The sequence below is a fragment of the Mauremys mutica genome, chromosome 1 (genome assembly GCF_020497125.1).
Source record: "Mauremys mutica isolate MM-2020 ecotype Southern chromosome 1, ASM2049712v1, whole genome shotgun sequence".
Classification (NCBI taxonomy): Eukaryota; Metazoa; Chordata; order Testudines; family Geoemydidae; genus Mauremys; species Mauremys mutica.
Genome location: NC_059072.1, coordinates 157,995,667 through 158,015,581, shown reverse-complemented (window position 1 = coordinate 158,015,581; position 19,915 = coordinate 157,995,667). Strand labels below are relative to the sequence as shown.

At 45.0% G+C, this 19,915-nt stretch overlaps 1 protein-coding gene across 2 annotated transcripts in view; it reads left to right on the top strand.

Moving 5' to 3' along the window:
- Window positions 1-1,630: 1,630 nt before the first annotated feature.
- SLC22A15 (solute carrier family 22 member 15) overlaps window positions 1,631-19,915 on the top strand; it is a 41,333-nt gene continuing 23,048 nt past the window's right edge. For both annotated transcript variants that reach the window (XM_045001183.1, XM_045001182.1), the window contains exons 1-5: window positions 1,631-1,857; window positions 11,589-11,801; window positions 16,708-16,840; window positions 17,965-18,129; window positions 19,496-19,625. In XM_045001183.1, coding sequence (XP_044857118.1) covers window positions 1,771-1,857; window positions 11,589-11,801; window positions 16,708-16,840; window positions 17,965-18,129; window positions 19,496-19,625 — 728 coding nt within the window. In that variant the 5' untranslated portion in view covers window positions 1,631-1,770. The remainder of the gene's footprint in view (window positions 1,858-11,588; window positions 11,802-16,707; window positions 16,841-17,964; window positions 18,130-19,495; window positions 19,626-19,915) is intronic.

Here is a 19,915-nt window from a genome sequence, read left to right as displayed (position 1 = left end):
GCGAGAGGTGAACTTGTAAAATGCATCTGGCAAGGTAGATACATACGTGCATATCTAGTAATTTATGGAACTGAGACCTAAGCTTACAGCCTTTCCTCATGAGAGTTATGCTAGTGAGTTCAATGGATTGCTCACATGAATAAGGGCTGCAGTTGGACCTTCATATGGGAATTCTTGTTTAGCTGCCAGCACTGTACATTTTTTTCTGTGACAATTTTCCTAATAAGCCAGAAATGAAGGCACTGTTGGTCTTTCAGTTGGTAAAGGGTTTTGTGTGCACGCTAATTAGTTATTGCCAGTCTGTGGTAGCATGGTGAGCTGGTACTATTCCTCAATAGCTGCCTCCTTACACTCCTGAGGCTAAGCTTTCAGTTAAAAAAAAGTCTCTAGCCATTATGGTTGTGAAGATAAGTTTCAAAATGTGAACCAGATGTAACCGTAAGTGTAAATTGTTGCCAGTCAACTCAATGGGGGGGTTCACTAAAAAATGTAATGGTGGCATTTTAAAAGTTAATATTTTAACTATTCCATTGCTGATCAAAGCATGCAAGAAAGAAGAGAGGGCAATCATATTATGGTCTGCCCAACCTGACCAATCTCTCTATTTCTTTTTGCATATAGTGGTAATGTCATGAGTGGTGGGAAATGGAAGTAGGAGTAGATATCCATAGTCCTGCATGCTACTGAAGTGCTCCCCACAACTACCCCTTTAGACTGGAGTGCAAGACCTCACAAAGGCCTATTGGAAGAGACCAGAGTCACTCCAGATTTAGGGGTGAGGCAGTGAGTTTATGATTTGGGTAAGGGTGAGAGCATAGTTTAGTGGGTCCCTCACCGTATTCTGACTAGCCTCATGTTCTTGGAGTTTTCTTGTGAAGATCAGGTGAAACTATACTGTAATAAGTTCATGGCCTCTGACAGTTTGCGGTTTTCTTGATGCTGCACACTATGCAGAGAACATCCCCAACTTTGGAGCAACACTGGGGATACAACTCAGGTCCGCCTGCTACAAAAGTTGGATTTGTCTCACTACTTGAGCTAAGTAAATAGTTAAATCCGACACACTCATAATTCTGTTGCCAGGGCTGTGGGATATGCAAAGTCTTGCTTGGTCATTACAGAATCCCAGCACGCTGCTTTTGGGCTGAGAGTTTCTCTGTGGTCTGCAGACAAAGCTGATTTTTTTTTTCTGGAAGCCTAGGTGCAGAGCTGGTCCAGCACGTTCAGAGTCACTCCTGCATAGACACCCTCGCAATCCAGGCAGGCAGCCTTTGGCGCTGGGTGCCAGGCACTTCGCACGCACAGCGCGACACTCCCAGCACCAACCCTGCTCGGGACATCCAACGCCCCCATCGCGCGGAGCCTACAGCACCCGCCCTTCTCAGCGCTCGCGCCGGCGCAAACGCTGCCACTCACCCTGCCCCGCCCACCTCTACTCTCGCTCCGCCCTTGTACCCCTCAAGCCCCGCCCCTTCCTTCAGCCGCAGCGGTGCATGCCCGTAGTCCGCGAACGGCCGCACTGCGCATGCACCGCTAGTGCCTCGATCGCATGTTGCCCCTGCGTCACCGGCTTCTCGCTCTCACCCCCCCGCCCCGCGCGCGAGAACACGCATGCGCAGGGTGTCTCCCGGCTCCGAGGCGTCGTGTCTGTTGCCCGGTCCGAGCCGCTGGCTGCTTCCCGCCCGGCGGGGATGCGCTGCCCGCGGTCCTGGGGCAGGGGCTGGCCGGGCCCCCGGTGCTACCGCTGGGCGTGCGCGGGCCCGGCCCGGCATGGAGGTGGAGGAGGCCTTCGCGCTGGTGGGGCAGATGGGGCCCTACCAGGTGTATCTGTGCGCGCTGCTGGCCGTGCTGCTGCAGGTGGGGCCCGGCCGGGGCCGGCGGAGGGGCTCGGGGGGCGGGCGAGGGGGCTGCCGGGGGGACTGTGCCCTGGGGGGGGTGAGTGAGAGTGTGAGCGTGTCCTGTGCCTGGGGGCGGGGGGGGGGGCGGGAGCCCTGGGCGGCGTCGGAGGCGGGGGGGGGGGCGAGGGAGAGTGTGAGCGTGTCCTGTGCCTGGGGGCGGGGGGGCGTGTGCCCTGGGCGGCGTCTGTGCCGGGGGGGGGGCGAGTGAGAGCGTGTGTGTGCCCTGGGGGTGTCCTGTGCCCTGGGGGGAGAGGGGGGGGCGAGTGAGAGTGTGAGCGTGTCCTGTGCCTGGGGGCGGGGGGGCGGTGTCTGTGCCTGGGGGGGGGGGCGAGTGAGAGGGTGAGCGTGTCCTGGGGGTGTCCTGTGCCCGGGGGCGGGGGGGGGCGTCTGTGCCCTGGGCGGCGTCTGTGCCTGGGGGGGGGCGAGTGAGAGGGTGAGCGTGTCCTGCGGGTGTCCTGTGCCCGGGGGCGGGGGGGGGGCGTCTGTGCCCTGGGCGGCGTCTGTGCCTGGGGGGGGGGGGCGAGTGAGAGGGTGAGCGTGTCCTGTGCCTGGGGGCGGGGGCGGGCGTGTGCCCGGGGCGGTGTCTGTGCCTGGGGGGGGGGCGAGTGAGAGTGTGAGCGTGTCCTGTGCCTGGGGGCGGGGGGGGGGGCGTGTGCCCTGGGCGGCGTCTGTGCCCGGGGGGGGGCGAGTGAGAGTGTGAGCGTGTCCTGTGCCTGGGGGCGGGGGGGCGTGTGCCCTGGGCGGCGTCTGTGCCTGGGGGGGGGCGAGTGAGAGCGTGTGTGTGTGCCCTGGGGGTGTCCTGTGCCCTGGGGGCAGAGGGGGGGGCGAGTGAGAGTGTGAGCGTGTCCTGTGCCTGGGGGCGGGGGGGGGGCGTCTGTGCCCTGGGGTGGGCGAGTGAGAGTGTGAGCGTGTCCTGTGCCTGGGGGCGGGGGGGGGCGTGTGCCCTGGGCGGCGTCTGTGCCTGGGGGGGGCGAGTGAGAGTGTGAGCGTGTCCTGTGCCTGGGGGCGGGGGGGCGTGTGCCCTGGGCGGCGTCTGTGCCTGGGGGGGGGCGAGTGAGAGCGTGTGTGTGCCCTGGGGGTGTCCTGTGCCCTGGGGGGAGAGGGGGGGGCGAGTGAGAGTGTGAGCGTGTCCTGTGCCTGGGGGCGGGGGGGGCGTCTGTGCCCTGGGCGGCGTCTGTGCCTGGGGGGGGGGCGAGTGAGAGTGTGAGCGTGTCCTGGGGGTGTCCTGTGCCCGGGGGTGGGGGGGGGCGTCTGTGCCCTGGGCGGCGTCTGTGCCTGGGGGGGGCGAGTGAGAGGGTGAGCGTGTCCTGGGGGTGTCCTGTGCCCTGGGGGAAGAGGGGGGAGGGCGAATGAAGGGGCGTGTGCCCTGGGGAGAATCTGTGCCGGGGAGGGGCGAGTGAGAGGGGGGGTGTGTGTGGAGGGGGGGGATCATTGAGATGCATGTTTTTATGCTTGCACATTTCTGTAATTCAGTGAAGTTGGGAGAATTGAGTCTTTGATCTTTTTTTCCTCCCTGTAAAATGAACAAGACTTCGGTAGCAAAACTCACTGCACTATTACGGTTACAATTTTATATTCTCAAAATCGATGATTTCTTCCTTCGCTGTAGCCTGGCTGTATTGCACAGATGGAATATTCTGCATTACTAGTCATGTTTTTGAGTCTAACTTTAATACACAGTGATTTCACTTCTGTCTCTATGTAGGTGTGGATAACTCAGGTAGATTTTTATGGAAATTGCACAGCTTTATCTGTGTATATATAGTGTGGCCCAGTGACAGTGGTTATAGAAATTATCTGACTTTTGAATGTTTAAAATTCTTTGCCACATTAATGTATGTCTTTATATCTATATTTGATGTCTTTTACATTATCTCTTAAAAAACTCTTTACAATAGTTATCTTTAAATTCAGGTGTTATATCAGAGCTGAAAACATGATGTACCTGTACATAGGAAAAGCTGGACTCCAGTTTCTTTTTCTACTGATTTAAAAGATATTGAACCTTTAAGCTATCTTTGGCTGCAAGACTGACTGGATGTGGGTCACTATCCCCCAGGTAGAGCAGGAGTCTGGATCAAATCTGCATTGGGAAGGAGGGATAGCAGGGGAATTGTCATTTCTGTGATATTTAACTTTTTTTAAGGCAGTTATTGGAAAAGTACTAGTCCTGACTCAGAGGGAATAATGAGCAAAGTGCAAGGAAGTGGATGAAAGGTACTTGATATATGCAGTTTATTTTATAGTTGAAGAGAGTTTGTTGTTAAAATATATCTAATATATACACACTAAGGGGGTTATGACTGTTTTCATTCACCCTCTTCTCTCTCTCACACATGCACGTTTTCAGAATATAAATTCCTTCAAGTCATAAGCCACTGCATGAGATAATTTTGGTATAAAGCTTCATCTTTTCCCTTCTTCACAGCCATTCCAAATTTTCTATACAACCAAATGAAACAAGCATCTGTTTTTTTAGAATCAACTCATAAGGGCAGCCTTAAATGCTAGAAGCTATTGATGCTTTTCAGGGGAAGGAAGGTGGAGCATGCTTTGTTGTTGTTCAACATCTTCATTTTCCAAATCTCAAATATTTTTAGTCTTAAATCTACAGTATTACCTTTTCTCCTGCCTCTGGGCGATTTATTCTGTGAAAGACTGTTTAGCGCTGTAATACCCAATTATTCCTCTTGGGAAATGTGAGCATCTTTCACCACCCCGCACCATTGAGTCCTACTGTAGCAATGCCATTTTTTTTAATCTTGCTAAATTCATCTCTTTCTCCAAGGTGCAGATTTAATCTTTTTGTACTAGAAGGGTCAAAGTTTAGTGACTTACTTTGTTTGGCAGTACATGTTTCACCTGGTATTTGCTGAGAACAACTATGCTTGTTGTGAATTGTTGATAAGGCAATTGAAATGGCAGCAAAGCAGTGTTGAAGGTGTTCTTGTTTTCTCTCTATTTAAAGACAGTTGGACTGGATCTCTTGGCTACAGGAATAATCAAATGTATGAGACATATTCAAATCTAATGTAAATTCATGAATACTTCATTATAAGGGCTGATTACTGTGTTTTTAATTAATGAAATGCAACTACAGTAAAAGTGCTAATGGGTGGAATGATAGGAGTCATGGATGTAAAAGCATCCAGGATGAAACACTTTATAGAAATAATTATAGGTTTTAGGGGTATTGTAATGGCATACAACAAATGACCCACACAACTTTCTGAGCTTCCTTTGCATTGCAGAGGAGCTGCACAAAAGGGGGGCTAATGGATAGGCCACCTCTCAAGACTCTATGGTTCAAGGCAGGGCTTTGGAGCTGTGCTCCGGCTCCTCTCCAGCTCCAGGCAAAAACCTTCAGCTCCACTGCTCTGGAGATGCTCCAGGCTCCACTCCTGGTTCAAGGCTTTCCTAGGACCAGGAATTTATCATATGTAAAGGGCAGGGGCTGAGGGAGGAAAAGGGGCACAGAGAATGTTTATCAGTTTGATTTGTTTGGGTGGCATGTACTGCCTGGAAATTGATGCCCAAGACACATGCTTTTTGAGATTAACTAGGGGTGGACCTGAGGCTTCTGCGAGAAGGAGTTGCATGTGTTGCAGTTTGTCTGTCTGCATTATAAAGGTTTGCTGGTATAGCTATAGTGACAAGTCTCCTACTGTAGATGCAGCTTATGACAGCAAAAGAGTTCTTTTGCCAACATAGTATATACCAGGTCCCCAAACAAAATAAGAAGTCAACAAAAGGACTTTTTTGCTGATATAATTAAAGGTACAACTTACACTACAAAGTTAAGTTAACTTAATGTAAGTCGACATCCAGCTGTCACAGTAGTTAAGTCGGTCGTGCATGTCCTCACCATGCTCGTGTTGGTGGAATGCATCCTCACTAGCAGCGCTTGCATTGATGCACAGAGCAGTTGCACCATGGGTATCTATCCCACGGTGCAACTAGCCACAGCGGGCTTGGGGAAGGGTTTGCAATGCCTCATGGGACCAAAACATTGTTGCAGTGGGTAATGGGAACATGGCTTTGGCCTCCCATGATGCAATTTCGTCCCTCCCTCTCTACCCTGATATCAACGGCAAACAACTTTCTTGCGCCTTCTTTCGAAAGCCTGGTTAAGCCGTGCTTATGCCGTAGCCCGAGAAGCATGGACCCTGCTCAGCTGTGCACTCTTATTGTGAGCATTACAAACACCTCGCTCCTTATCCTGCATTATTTCCAGAGCCGAGACAGGAGCCGCTGAATGTAACGTTGTGATGTCATTCAAGCAGCCTTGCTGCAAGCCATAGAACTAAACAGTTCCCGGTTGCTGCTGGAGAGTCATGCTGCAGCTGAACATGGTGGAGCGCTGTTTCTGGTAGGGAGAAATAAACACTGACTGGTGGGAGAGGACAAGAAGCAATGGGCTTAAATTGCAGCAAGGGAGGTTTAGGTTGGATATTAGGACACAATTCCTAACTGTCAGGGTGATTAAGCACTGGAATAAATTGCCTGGGGAGGGGGGGGTGTTGTGGAATCTCCATCATTGGAGATTTTTAAGAGCAGATTAGACAGACAACCTATCAGGGATGGTCTAGATCAGTGGTTCTCAAACTAGGGCCGCTGCTTGTTCAGGGAAAGCCCCTGATGGGCCGGACTGGTTTGTTTACCTGCTGCGTCCGCAGGTTCGCTGCTCCAGGCCAATGGGGGCTGCAGGAAGCAGCGTGGGCCGAGGGACATGCTGGCTGCACTTCCTGCAGCCCCCATTGGCCTGGAGCGGTGAGCCCCGGCCAATGAGAGCCACGATCGGCCGAACTTGCAGATGCGGCAGGTAAACAAACCGGCCTGGCCCGCCAGGGGCTTTCCCTGAACAAGTGGCGGCCCTAGTTTGAGAGCCACTGGTCTCGATAATACCTAGTCCTGCTATGAGTGCAGGGAACTGGACTAGATGACCTCTTGAGGTCCCTTCTAATCCTATTCTGTGATTCCTATGTAGTCCAGGCTGGAGTGCATTTGGGGCATTGAGTTACCATGATCAGCTGGGCTGGCAAGCTCTCCATGCTGATCACACAGGAAATCGGAATTCAGAAGTTCCTGGAGCTTCAACTCTGTGTACCTGGCTGCTGTACAGCGGAGTAGAAAATGATCTCCAGAGCAGTCACAATGGAGCATTGTGGGACACCTCCTGGAAGCCACAATACTGCTTCTACACTGCCTCTCTGTCGACCCATCAACATCTAATTAAGTGCTATGCCTCACGTGGAGGTGGAGTAATTAAATCAACATTACAGGCAAGTTAGGTCAGCAGAAATGACCTGGTAGTATAGATGCATACATTATTAGGTGGCTTCCGTCAACCTAAGTTTATATTGTAGACCTGACCTAAATCTACACTGGGGCTTATGGGGTGTGGGGTGGGGGTGGAATGAAACCCTACCCAACATAGTTATGTTAGCAAAAGTTTAAATGTAGACCAGGCCTAAGAAAATACCCAACTTCATATAGGCTTTTGTTCCAAACTGGAAACTGACCAATAAGACCATGAAATCTGCTTCCACCCAGGAAAGGGGCCACAGTGCTTGAAAAATTTACCAGGTGCCATGCCAGCATGGAAGTTGGAGGCTTCCCGGGCCATCCAGGAGCAGTACTCGGAGAAGCTCTTTCTTCTTCATCCCCAAGGTACTAAGAATGAGGATGAGTAGACAGAGGGTGCTGCTGCTGCACCCTATGGTGAGGGCCCCAATTCTAATAATTTGGTTTGGAAAAAAAAAAAAAACCACAACTTAAAGGTGACCAAGAGAGGATTTGTTAAAACAAACCAAAAATACTGTGCTTGCTTCTTTTTTACTACTTTGATAAAGAAGGTGTAATTTTTTTCTTAAGTTTTTTTTTGCTCTAGCCAATCAAGAGCTCTCAGCCAATCAAAGCCTTTTACAACAGTAATATTAGAAATGCCAACTCTAGTCTTTCTTGGTTTTATTGGAGGATATCCAGGTTGTCTTGGAGTTTGTTTATGATGAGAACAGACACCTTGGTATCAGGAGCAGAGGTAATGAGATATTTTTGTTAGTTATTGACTTAATTTCCAAAATATTAATTTGTTAACTTCAAAACTTTGATAACAAAATAGTTTTAAACAGTCTGATTAAAAATCCATTCCCCTCTGTAACGCTGCCTGAAGTGGCTCAAGAGTGAGAATATCCACCTCAGAGCAGACTGTTAGGAACCAGGGCACAAACCCAAAATTGGTTGTGAATTCTATAGTTAGATTTTACCAACCAGTTATCAAGTGTAAACTCCTCAGATTCTGTAACAGCCTTAGCATGGAGTCAGAGAGGCCCTTTGCATACTCTAATCTATGTTGCCACCCAGGTGAGCATACCTTTGTGATGGTCCCTTATACCAAAAATCACAGCAATATTGAGGTCACTCCCAGTCTTAAAGGACCTGTCACTCTACGTCAGGTCAGTTGCACTTAGATCTCACACCAGAGACAACGCTTGTAGTCAGTCCTATAATAAATTATATAAAGATTTATTAGGAAGGAAATGCATCGTGGAGTTATTTACAAGGTTTAAGCAGGTACGTGTAGATAAGATTGTAATTTATTTGTGTAGGTTTCAAAAGATAATAAAAGCGTCTATAATCAGCAAGCTCTGTGTGTCTTTTAGGGCTAACCCTAAGCAGCTGGGTATCTCTCACTTATGCCTAGAAACACTTTGCCTCCCCTAGTTCAAATAGCTTAGAGATACCTAATTCCTTTTATATGGGGTTTTAATCACCCTGCTGCCATGTGGTCTGAGCTGCAAACTCAGCTGCCAGGAGGAATCTTGCATGGCTCATCTTCACAGGCAGGGAAGGTGGATGGAGACAGCAGAAAAACAAATGTCTTTTGTCCTCTTTAAGATCCCACAATAGTCCATTTGAAGTCAATGGACCTTTCCTGTTGGGAAGGACATAATGTCTTCTGTTGAAGATCAGCCTTTCACACTAATTAATGTCTCTTTCTGACTGTAAATCAGCAGACAGGAGAGGCTCACAATGCAAAGGCTCAAATATTACCTTACAATATGGCATACAGATGTTATAAATGAAACTATTGCATACAGCAACTCCCAAGCATTCAATAAAGCCTAAATGCTGAACAGTCTTATAATTCTATTGCCTATTTTAATAATACTAACACACAAGTGAGCCAGACTGATTCCAACTGTGCATTTGTCAGGGTTCAGTTGAGACATCGGGACTCGGGCATGAGCTGGCACCTGGTCTCCCAGGGTCACACCCTCTCAGTTGGTCAGCTTGCACTTTTTTGGCTCTTATGGTTATGTCATTTCACAGGTTTGCTAGTCATCAGAGTTTTATGAGCTAGACGGGATCTGAATTTCTAATGTGCTTAACACTTAAAAACAACATCTTTGAGGCCTACCTCATCCATCATAAAGAAAAAAGGGCATAGGGCTATTTTCCCCTTTTATGGTCACCTATTAAATAAATCAGTGCTTTATCTGTGGGGAAACAATAGCATCAATGTGTGGATCAAATTCAAATATTATAGGACTATACGGCGGAATGTAAACTAAATGGCAGAATTTTGACTTATTTTATTGTAGAGGATGAATACCAAATTGAAAATAAAAGGCCTGGTTCCCTACTACCTTTTACAATCATTTACCCATTGCAAAGTTAATGTAAAACATTAGTGTTCTGATTGTGTAACATCACATCCCAAGCATTCAAAATTAAAGTGAGGTCCCCCCAAATCATGATAAAACAGAAATTTGGCTTTTATTTGTCTTCTGGATTTTTTTACCTGTAGTGTTGATCTGGGTCATATTTTTCAAGCTTCCCTCTACAATTATGAGGGCCAGGGGCTGTTTTTAAATGGAAGGTGAGAATCTCACTTAATTTCAGAAGCTAAAGCTTCGAGAAAATACTAAATGTCTCCAGGCTCATGACAAAATTGAGTTGACAACATTGCTGTTGGCAACAAAGCTCTGAGGAGCTTTGGGTTAAAACAGTCTTATAACAGCGAGTCCAATAAGCTGTAATGAATAGCAGCAAGATATGTCCCTAATAGTTCATGTACTTTTTAATTTAAAGGACCTATTCAAGGGACCTATTTTTAAAAATAGGCTTTTAAAAATGGTTCTTCTCCGTGTATGCTGTTACCCGTAGAAAGCTTGCAGCTGAAATCTTTCTGTACCAAAATATCTATCTCCTCCCATTGTACACTTGTATCTATCTAGTTTTGGATTGAGTGTTCTGTGGAGTAGATTCCTTTTAAAAGAAAAATGAGTATTGTGCTTCCATTCCCCAAACCAAATGCATCAAAATATTTTACTAGTTTAAGGGTGCTGGCTGTTAACTTGGTAATAAATGTATTTTGGGCTTATACTAACCCTTGAATTCTCAAGTGTTATTTAGACCAGGATAGCATTATTTGGTGTTTGTTTAAATAAGATCACACAATCCAGCAGACCTAGGAGATATATCTGGTAATGCCACAAACAACTTCTTAAAATCTTCCTTTATTTTTTCTGCTTTCCGGTTGGGGGATTTCTATTTTTACAGGTGTCTTAGAACACTAGTTTTCAACCTGGAGTCTGGACACCTTGAATTTGTTGACTGGTGGTCTGTGGATCTTCTGTCAATGGGGAAACAACTCAGGCTGTGTACACACTACAGCTTACATCGGTATAAGTTATGTCGTTCAGGGGTGAGACTAGCCACCCCCCCCCCCCCCAGCAACGCAAGTTACACCAACCTAAGCTTCGGTGTGGACAGCAGTGTGTCTGCAGGAGGGCTTCTCTCACTGACATAGCTACCACCGCTCGGGGGGCTGGACTAATTAAGTTGATGGGAGAACTCTGTCCTGTCGGCTTGGAGCATCTGCACTAGCAGCACTACACTGGTGCAGCTGCCCCACTGTAAGCTCTGTAGCGTAGCCATAGCCTCAGTCTTCAAGCAGCAATGTTCCCTGCTGTAGGCCAGACTAGGGCACTTTGCATTATCAGTGGGCTTTTTGACTAACTAAATAAAAAGCATCTGTCCGATCCCTGACTCATGTCTTTGTCAGGTGGCATGAGTGTGTGGGTGTGTGCATTAATAGAAATAAATCAATTGATCAGGTTTGTAGAAGACACCAGTGCTGCGAATGTAGCAAACAGGAGGACACACTGCAATGAGATCTGGAGAGATTTGATTGGTGATGGGGGGGTGTCTGCTGTAGGCAGCGGGGGGATATGTAGTTCAAATAGTAAAATGTGCCTCCCAAGGGGACAAAGTGAACAGTACAGGCATAAAATCATGAGGTGGAAAAGAATGTAATCTAGTTCCAGTAAAATGCGTTTTCATTTTGTTTTCTTGATACTCCTCTAAGTACTCTTTCATGTATCCAAGCCCTGTATTTGCCATAGTTGTCACTGGGATCTTAAGGTTTGGGGGAACGGAGGTATCCACAAAGAGGGTTTCTCAATAAGTGATCCACGCTCTAAAAGCATGTGAACCACTCGTCCGGAATCCTGATACTTGAGTATGTGATGTTAGATACTGGGGACTAGTCAAAGCATCTTGTAGTCATAAGAGAATCTAAAAAGACAAGGAAGGGCATTTGAATACTGACTAGAAATCTCTGGGGATTACATGTTGCTTTTTTGGTGTGTGTTTAGCGTCTGATTGTTGTCTGTTTTGTTTCAGCTCTATGTAGCCACTGAAGCAATCCTCATTGCGCTTGTAGGGGCAACACCTCCCTACCACTGGGACCTCGAAGAGCTCTCAGCCAATCAAAGCCATAGCAACCAGTCAACTAATGAAGAAAGAGCCTTTGGGGAATGGCTTCTGACAGCCAATGGGAGTGAAGTTCATAAGCATGTGCACTTCAGCAGCAGCTTCACATCAATAGCTTCCGAGGTAATAAATAATGAAATGGGTTTCTTAGCCCACTATGAGATTAATACACCTCATGGAGGGAAAGTGGGAGAAGTAGAGGAGCTGGTTGTCCAATTTTCTTGTCTTGGTTTCCAAACCAATGAGTGTTCTGATTAGCAAAGAAGTAGGTGCTGTAGTCCAACTGGAGCACAAGTTGTCTGTTCAAATGTATGCATGGAAACAACAAATGGAAACAACAAATCAGCATCGTTCTGCTATATAGACCTCCAAAACTTTAATAACTTTCCCATATGGGAGTTGTACATTACACTGTTGCATGTTTCTAGAAGTGGATTGGAACTGAGAAAAAGGATCAGTGGCGTTAGTGTTCAAAATTCTGCATGATGGCTGTGTTCTTCTTGCGTAACTTTTGCCATTCTCATGGTGGGGCTTAATTGATAAAGAGTGCTATGCTTAAATGTACCCCAGGCAGCCTGCATGCAGCATGAGAACCCGTGAGGAGGTTGCTCTGCAGCTCCTCCATAGCAGGAGCTGTTTGAGGTATTCCAGGGTGAGGTTTAGGGTTTATAGGTTTAGGACTATAAGTTTTTGCAAGTAACCCTCCCATGATTCCCATGTAATTTGCCATTTGTAACCTACTCCAGTCTGTACTGGGGTGGGGATTTAGACAGTCCTAGGCCTTAGATACACATTAATGCTAAATTAGCATATGTAGTTGCCCATTCTGAGTACATTTACTATAAATATAAGACCTGATTTTAGACCTGTGCAGTTTAGTCAACTGTTAGTGCTTATAAATGTATGTCAATGTCCAGAAGTATTAATTTAGCTTGGAAATATATGTTTTAAAAAAACTCAGACTTCATTGGTTATGAGTAAGGCTACGTTTTAGTCATGGGTATTTTTAGTAAAAGTCATGGACAGGTCATGGGCAGTAAACAAAAATTCATGGCCAGTGACCTGTCCATGACTTGTACTATATACCCCTGACTAAATCTTGGGTGCTGTGGGGGGTGGGAGGCGCCACAGGTGCTTGGGGGGAGGGGGAGCGCAAGGTGCTTGGGGGGAGGGGGAGCGCAAAGGGGGTACTTTGGGGGGTGGTGGCCCAGGACCCCACTAGTGCTGGGTGTTGGGTTTGGCAGGGCTGGCAGATTCCCTGCCTGGCTCTGCACAGCTCCCTGGAAGCGGTGACATGTCCCTCAGCTCCTAGGCAGAGGTGCAGTCAGGGGTCTCTGCACACTGTGGGGACGGTGCCTGCATGCAGAGGCAGCGCACAGAGCTGCCTGGTCACCCCTCAGCCTAGGAGCCAAGGGAGGGACATGTCACCGCTTCTTGGGAGCCTCCCCCGAGGTAAGCACTGCCCGGAGCCCTCACCCCTGCCCCCGCACCTCAACCCCCTTCCCCAGCCCTGAGCCACCTCCCACACCCAAACTCCTGCTGCTGCTGGGGGGGAGGGGCACGGTAGCCCGAGACTGCTCCAGCTGCGGCTGGCCCAGGTGCTGCTCAAGCTGCTCAGACAACCGCAAGCCAGCCACATCAGCTGCTGCAGAAGTCATGGAATCCGTGACAGTCTCTCAGCCTTAGTTACGAGCATGTTAATACAAACTGCCAGTTTTAGCACACTCCCAACTAACTCTGTTTAGTGAGACTTTCTATGCTGCTCCATCCTGTAGTATAGAGCAAAAAGAATGAAGAATAAAAAAGAATATAATGTTCTTAACTCTAAATTTAAAATGTGATTGTGTATAATAACTTTAGTACATAACTTAAGAAAATTTCAATTGGCTATAACATTCTAAAATCTTCTGTAGACACAACTTTTTCTTCAAATGTAACACCTCTTCTTAAGGTTAAAAACAAGGGTGAAGAATTCAAGTACATTTGTATACATGGCACCAACCAATGTCTTTAGGGACTTAGATTCTCCATAGAGTCATTCACATGGCTTCATTCTGTAAATAAGAGATGTAAGCAAAGAACAAATAAAAAATAATTAGGGAAGTAGCTACACAAAGTTTGTATCTGAACACACTTGTATTTTGGAAAGGTTCAGAATTGGGTCTGAACTTTGCATCACAGATTCATCTTTTTAAAAATTCTGCATCCGACTAAGATCAATTTAAACTACAGCATGTTTTGGGTCTGCTAGAGGTGTAGTGCATATTTGGCGGAAGATCACCTCACATGTGGTATTCTAAAGGTTTTAGCTTAGATTTTTCAAAAGTGATGCAATTTTTTTGTGTGCCCAACTTGCAGTCTCTTAAAGGAGCCTGATTTATAGAGATGAACATCCACACTGTGACAGTCATCCTTCTTTAGGCATGTCATAATGAGCATTGAAAATATCACTTCTCAAAATCTAGACCCTTGTTGACAAGATCTGAATGATCGTGTTTCTCGTGAGACATTGGACACCATGCCATACTAGAAATTGGAGCCTTAAACTATTGGAATGGGGAGATTCTCAGCCTTCAGTGTGGGATGCAGTACTTGTCCTATTGCATGGAAGGTTCTGCTGTAGTAGGCTTTAAAGTTATGTGGTAGCTAAAAGGTATTAGTTATAATTTTCCTTTTTGAGTTCTGTTTAATTGAACTCCTAATAACTGTGGTACCTGGCTTTACGGGTGGAAAGAATAGTCCTATTAAAATACTGTCAAATGTACAAAAACTTCCTAAAAAAAATTTCTGTAAAATATGTTTTAATAATTCATGGAGTGGTCTAAAGACATTACCTGCATTTATTTGGGATGATCTGCACAATTGTTGTCTTTACAACTCATGAGTAACTTTAATGTGGCCGTCACAAATTCATACTGGAACAAATCGAATAACTCACAGACTAAGTATTATTTCATGAACTGATGTGATGTAATGAACCTTAGTACTTTTTTCCCTGTATAAGTCTTGACTACATTAAAACGAAGTTCTTCTAACCATTTGGGTGAATTTAGAGAGCAAATTGCTGTCTGTTGTACCTGAAATATTCCCTGAGCTGTGACTGATTCAGAAAGCATCAAGTATCACTCAGACACATGATTATTGGGCTTAATTAACATTTATATCAAGAATTACAGTATGATTCTTGTGATATTGCAGAAAAAAACCTGATTAGATAATTGAAATTAATGTGTGTATGTTATCGGAGCCCTGTTCTCTAGATTTTTCTACATACTGTGGAAAAAACATTTGAAAAATGCATGGCAATAATTAACTTTCAAAGCTAATTTTCTCAAGCATCTGGATTCCTTATGGCCATGTTACTAACTATAACAGCATGCACATATCACCCATTAAGTCATAATGCAGAATGACACATACAGTAAGACGAATCAAGTTATTTTCATGGTGTTCCTGAAATATTCTGTAGGCTTTGCTTACATGTTTTTGCTGCTTTTGATGAGGCTGTTCATTACTGGGCTTCAAACCAGTTATTTAAGCTCTGCTAGTAAAACCATACATAACGGTGTTTGGCGCATCTGGGTAGTAGAAGAGGGAAGGGAATTCAGAAGGTCAGTGCACGGATGTTTCAAGAGTGGGGAAAAATGGCACAATTGTGTCACGGAAAGGATCTGGATGTTATTGGGAAATGAACACAGCAGCAGTGAACAGGGAAAGGTAAGCAAGATAGTAGGTTCTGGTGGAGAGAACACAAGAAAACAGTATCATTGAACAGCATGGAATGTTTATTAGGTTCATTCTGGAATTCCTTTGTGTTGGAGGTTATTGCCTTGTAGAGGCTGCAGTATTATAGACCTGCTACAAAAATGAAACTGGATCTGATTTATAGGGCTGAGTTTGTTCCTGGAATTGAAGAGACTTGGATGTCATCTAGTAGAAATGTTCATAATAACAAAATTAATTGTAAAGTTGACCGGAGTAATTTTTTTACTCTGATGAAGGATTCAGAAACTAGGGGACCTATGAGGTGAATATGGGCAGAACAGTTTCTTGCTAAGGATAATAAAACTTCTCATCTTCACTTTGAAGGCTTTGTACAGCTCTCCCCCAGTGTTTCCCTTCTTAGCTGTCAGTGTCAGCCTTGATGCCACGTTTCCTTCTCCCAGTTCTTCATTAATGCCTCTTTCCATGCTGCATCCTGTTCTTGGAATAAACTCCTAATGTTACCTAATGCTCTAGGTCCCCACCTTCTTATTCAAATCCTTTCTGGAGTCTCACTGCTTGTATTGCTAACCCCAAGAACTCAGTCATGAGTTAGCCTCCCCAAAAATCATGAGATTTTTGTTTGTTACATGGTTTCTGAATGTTTAGGGTGCACTTGGGTCATGTTTCGGGGTGGGGGGCATATGGACCTTGACTATACCTTGACCAAGAAATTTGAACCTTCATAAGAAATAGACTACGCCTTGCCTAGATTAACAGCTCTGGAGACTCGTTATCCACAATACAGGTACAATAGAGACAGTGCTAGGGAACGTTTCCCTATACCCCTACCCCACACTGCCTGCTCTTCTGTTTATATTTAAAAAAAAACAAACCCCAGTGCTTACACAGGCAGAAAAGTAGAAACCAACCAAATGGATCTCACTTACAAGATAGGTCATGATGAGAAGAGCTAGGGTCATCTTTGGACCCAAGTTGTGACCCTTAACTCTGTGTATGTTGCCTAGCTACAATGGTCATGTACATACAGGTACGTAGATGAAAGGTACATAGGTTAAAAAAAAAAACAAAGCCAACAAAACATAATGTTCCCTTGAGGAACCTAACCCTCTTCTCAGATGTGAAAGGCATTACTGTTTTGGAGGAGGGGAGGAATTGTACAATGGGTCAAAGTCTTTAGAGTGTTTGCGGTGATATTTTGGTGACTAAAGTGGAGGTTGTGCTGGAGTTTTGTTTTTAAAAGATTTTTCCTCCCCAAGCTGTTCACTTCTTGGACTTTGACTAAAGCTTTTTTTCTTCTCCCTAGTGGTTTTTAATTGGGAACACATCATACAAAGTCAGTGTTGCCAGTTCATTTTTCTTCAGTGGTGTCTTTGTTGGAGTGATCTCTTTTGGCCAGCTCTCAGATCGCTTTGGGAGGAAAAAGGTCTATCTCACAGGTAACCCACTGCAGCCCAAACAAAATGACTAGAGAGAAATGTTGTTGTCTTGTTGGTGCCTCAGTGTCTGTCTCAGAAGACACAGTAGCAGTTATCCAAGCTTTGTGGAAAGCCAAGGCATAGAGATGAATTTTGCATCTTCCACTGCACACAAGGAGCCCAAGTTGGGGGCAAATAATCCATATTTGTGTGCTCAGATCAGCACTTAAATGCCTGAAGTGTTTAAGCAACCAATTGTGATGTTGGGACCCCCAACACATGCTTAAACTCAAAAGTTGGGCCACATTGTTTGCCATGATGTTCATGATCCCTGAATGTTCCACAAAATGAAACTAAAATTTCAGAGTATCAGAAATTAATTATTTATTAACCTCTCTCTTAATTGTCAAGGCTCCTAAAAGTTCTAGATGAGTTTGTCATCACTTCTTAAATAATGCATGCTGGATATTTGTGAACTTAGCAAAGTTTTAAAATCCATGGACCTTATGTACCATTTTCATACCATACATTTGTTCGGGGGATTTCATGTACAGGACATATATTAAAATTTAACTTTCTTTTTAAAAAGCATGACATTTTTAAGTCTTTACTTTACTCAGTGCTGGTAAAAGGTGTCTGACCCAGAACACTGAAACCCTCTAGTCACAGAACAGATACAGGGAAGATTATAGCAGTGCAAACTTCCTCCAAACTATTTTCTGACAACAAGGAGGAGATATGATCTGGAGAGAGAACTTCTAGGGGTCAGAAAAAAAATCTGTTCATGGCCTGTTCAGTCCTGGGCTTCTCTGTTGAAACTGCTAACAAGATATCCTGGTTACTGTCAAATGTGATGGTGGTTTTTCTGAAGAGAAAAACTGCTCTCTATGAACTGGTGTGGGGTACTAGTGCAGTAAATCCTGTGAAGACCACCACCTTTCTTAGGCAATCTCCTTTAAGAGATTGTCCCAGTGTGCTTACTACAATTCTGCCCCATCATCTACATTAAGCAACAGACTCTTGTAGGTCTTGAATATGATTTGATTAGAACAGGTTTCACTGAATGTCAAGTAATGCTCATGCTGAATGCTATCTTTCTCATCCAAGTATTTTTCTTAAATTAAATCTTGTGCTTTGTCTTCCAGGTTTTGCCCTTGACATCCTGTTTGCCATTGCAAATGGATTCTCCCCCTCATACGAGTTCTTTGCAGTCTCTCGCTTCTTGGTGGGGGTGATGAATGGAGGGATGTCTCTGGTGGCCTTTGTTCTACTGAATGAATGTGTGGGCACTGCCTATTGGGCATTAGCAGGTACAGCTTCAGTTGCAACACTTTTATAGAAAACTGTTAAGCTCTAGAGATCTCAGTTTAAGCACTTGTCAAGAAATGCCAAATTTAATGTTGCAAACTCTGTTCCCTTGTGCATATGCATGATCATACAGTCTCTGAGCCTTGCCACATTCGATGTACAACTTAGATGAACACAGTAAATGACTTTGGCCCACTTCAGATTTCTGACCAACTAAGACTGGACACTGGCAAATGCACATTAGTTGAGGCACTCTCCTCTGCACACTACGCAGCTGAACAAGCCACACATGTATGCGTGATATTGCATTCCTTCACGTAGAACTTTGGACCCAGGAATGCACTTCTCAAGGGGAGCTGTTTCACTGCCAAATTTCAATTCCTTCCTTCTCATGCAGTTTTGGTGCAACAGGACTCAAAAAAGCCCACAAGGTATTTTTTTTAATAAAGCAAACAAAAGATCTCCCTCCTCCCCCCCTGGTATTCTCCTTATACTCAAAAGTGACTGGACCACTTTTACTTAAACTACCGCCCTCCCCAAAAAAATCATCTTGTGGTAAAAATCAGCCTAAAAACTTAAAATAGAAGAGAGGCAAGGTGGATGAGGTAATATCTTCTTTGACCAACATCTCTTGGTGGACGAGACAAGTTTTTGAGCTTCTCAGAGGTCTTCAGGTCTGGAAAAGGTAACAAAAATTGGCCCTACAAAAGATATTAACTCACTCATCCACCTTGTCTCTCTCAGATCCGGGGTCCAATGTGGCTGCAACAACACTGCAAAGAACATATAATAGAAACATTTAGACACCTTTAACTGTCGTTGTTACTGCATGACAGCTTGCATGCTAGCATAGTGCCTGCAAATTACATTGCTCCAAGGTCTGGAACTTGACACATTTACTCTTTGCCTAATGCCAGGAAAGTGCTTGGCTGAGGGATCAGTGACTGTTTTAAAGCTTAATATCTCATGAACCATGAAGATTATAAACTAATATTTTATGTTGTTGGAAATGTCATCTTTCCAATAATTAGTAGTATTTATTTTCGAGTGTGAGAGGTTGCAACAAGCCACGTGGGGGTTATAAGATCTAATTGTTTTATAATGTTCAAATTGATGGGTGAAAAGTGCTGTAGGAAGGCCAAATAATTATTTTTGTAGCATTTTTCTTTTGTCCTGTTATTTTCCTGTTTGTTAATCTTTTTAACAGTTCTTCCCTGTTAAGGATCTGTTTTCTGTGATTTTAAGTCAAGTAGCCTTTTTGTGCCTTCCTAGTAAAGTGCTGGTCTCTCTGAGCACACAATGGGGATGAGCAGTGTTGTGAAATGGTTTGTAACATTTTTTTTTCCCTATATGTTTCCAATGTGTTAGGATCGATTGGTGGCCTGTTCTTTGCAGTGGGAATTGCCCAGTATGCTATGTTAGGGTACTTCATTCGCTCCTGGAGGACTCTGGCAGTTGTGGTTAACCTGGAGGGAACAGTAGTCTTTCTCCTCTCTCTGTAAGTTATTGTTTTTAAAATTGTTTCATTGGCCTTCATCAAAAGAGTAGGAATTGAGAAAGTAGGTCAAAGAGTTCTCCAAGGATCAAATGGAGCACTAGAGTGAAGATAGTGGTACTTCTCTCATACACCACATAGAAATCCCATGTCTCCCTTACATTGCAGTGCTGACATATCTGCAAACTTAAGTGGCCTAGATATGCCATATTTTTATTACTCTGAATTTTATTCTTACTCTCTAGTATGATTAAGACAGCTTACTTTGCACTTTTCATATACCTGAATATGCT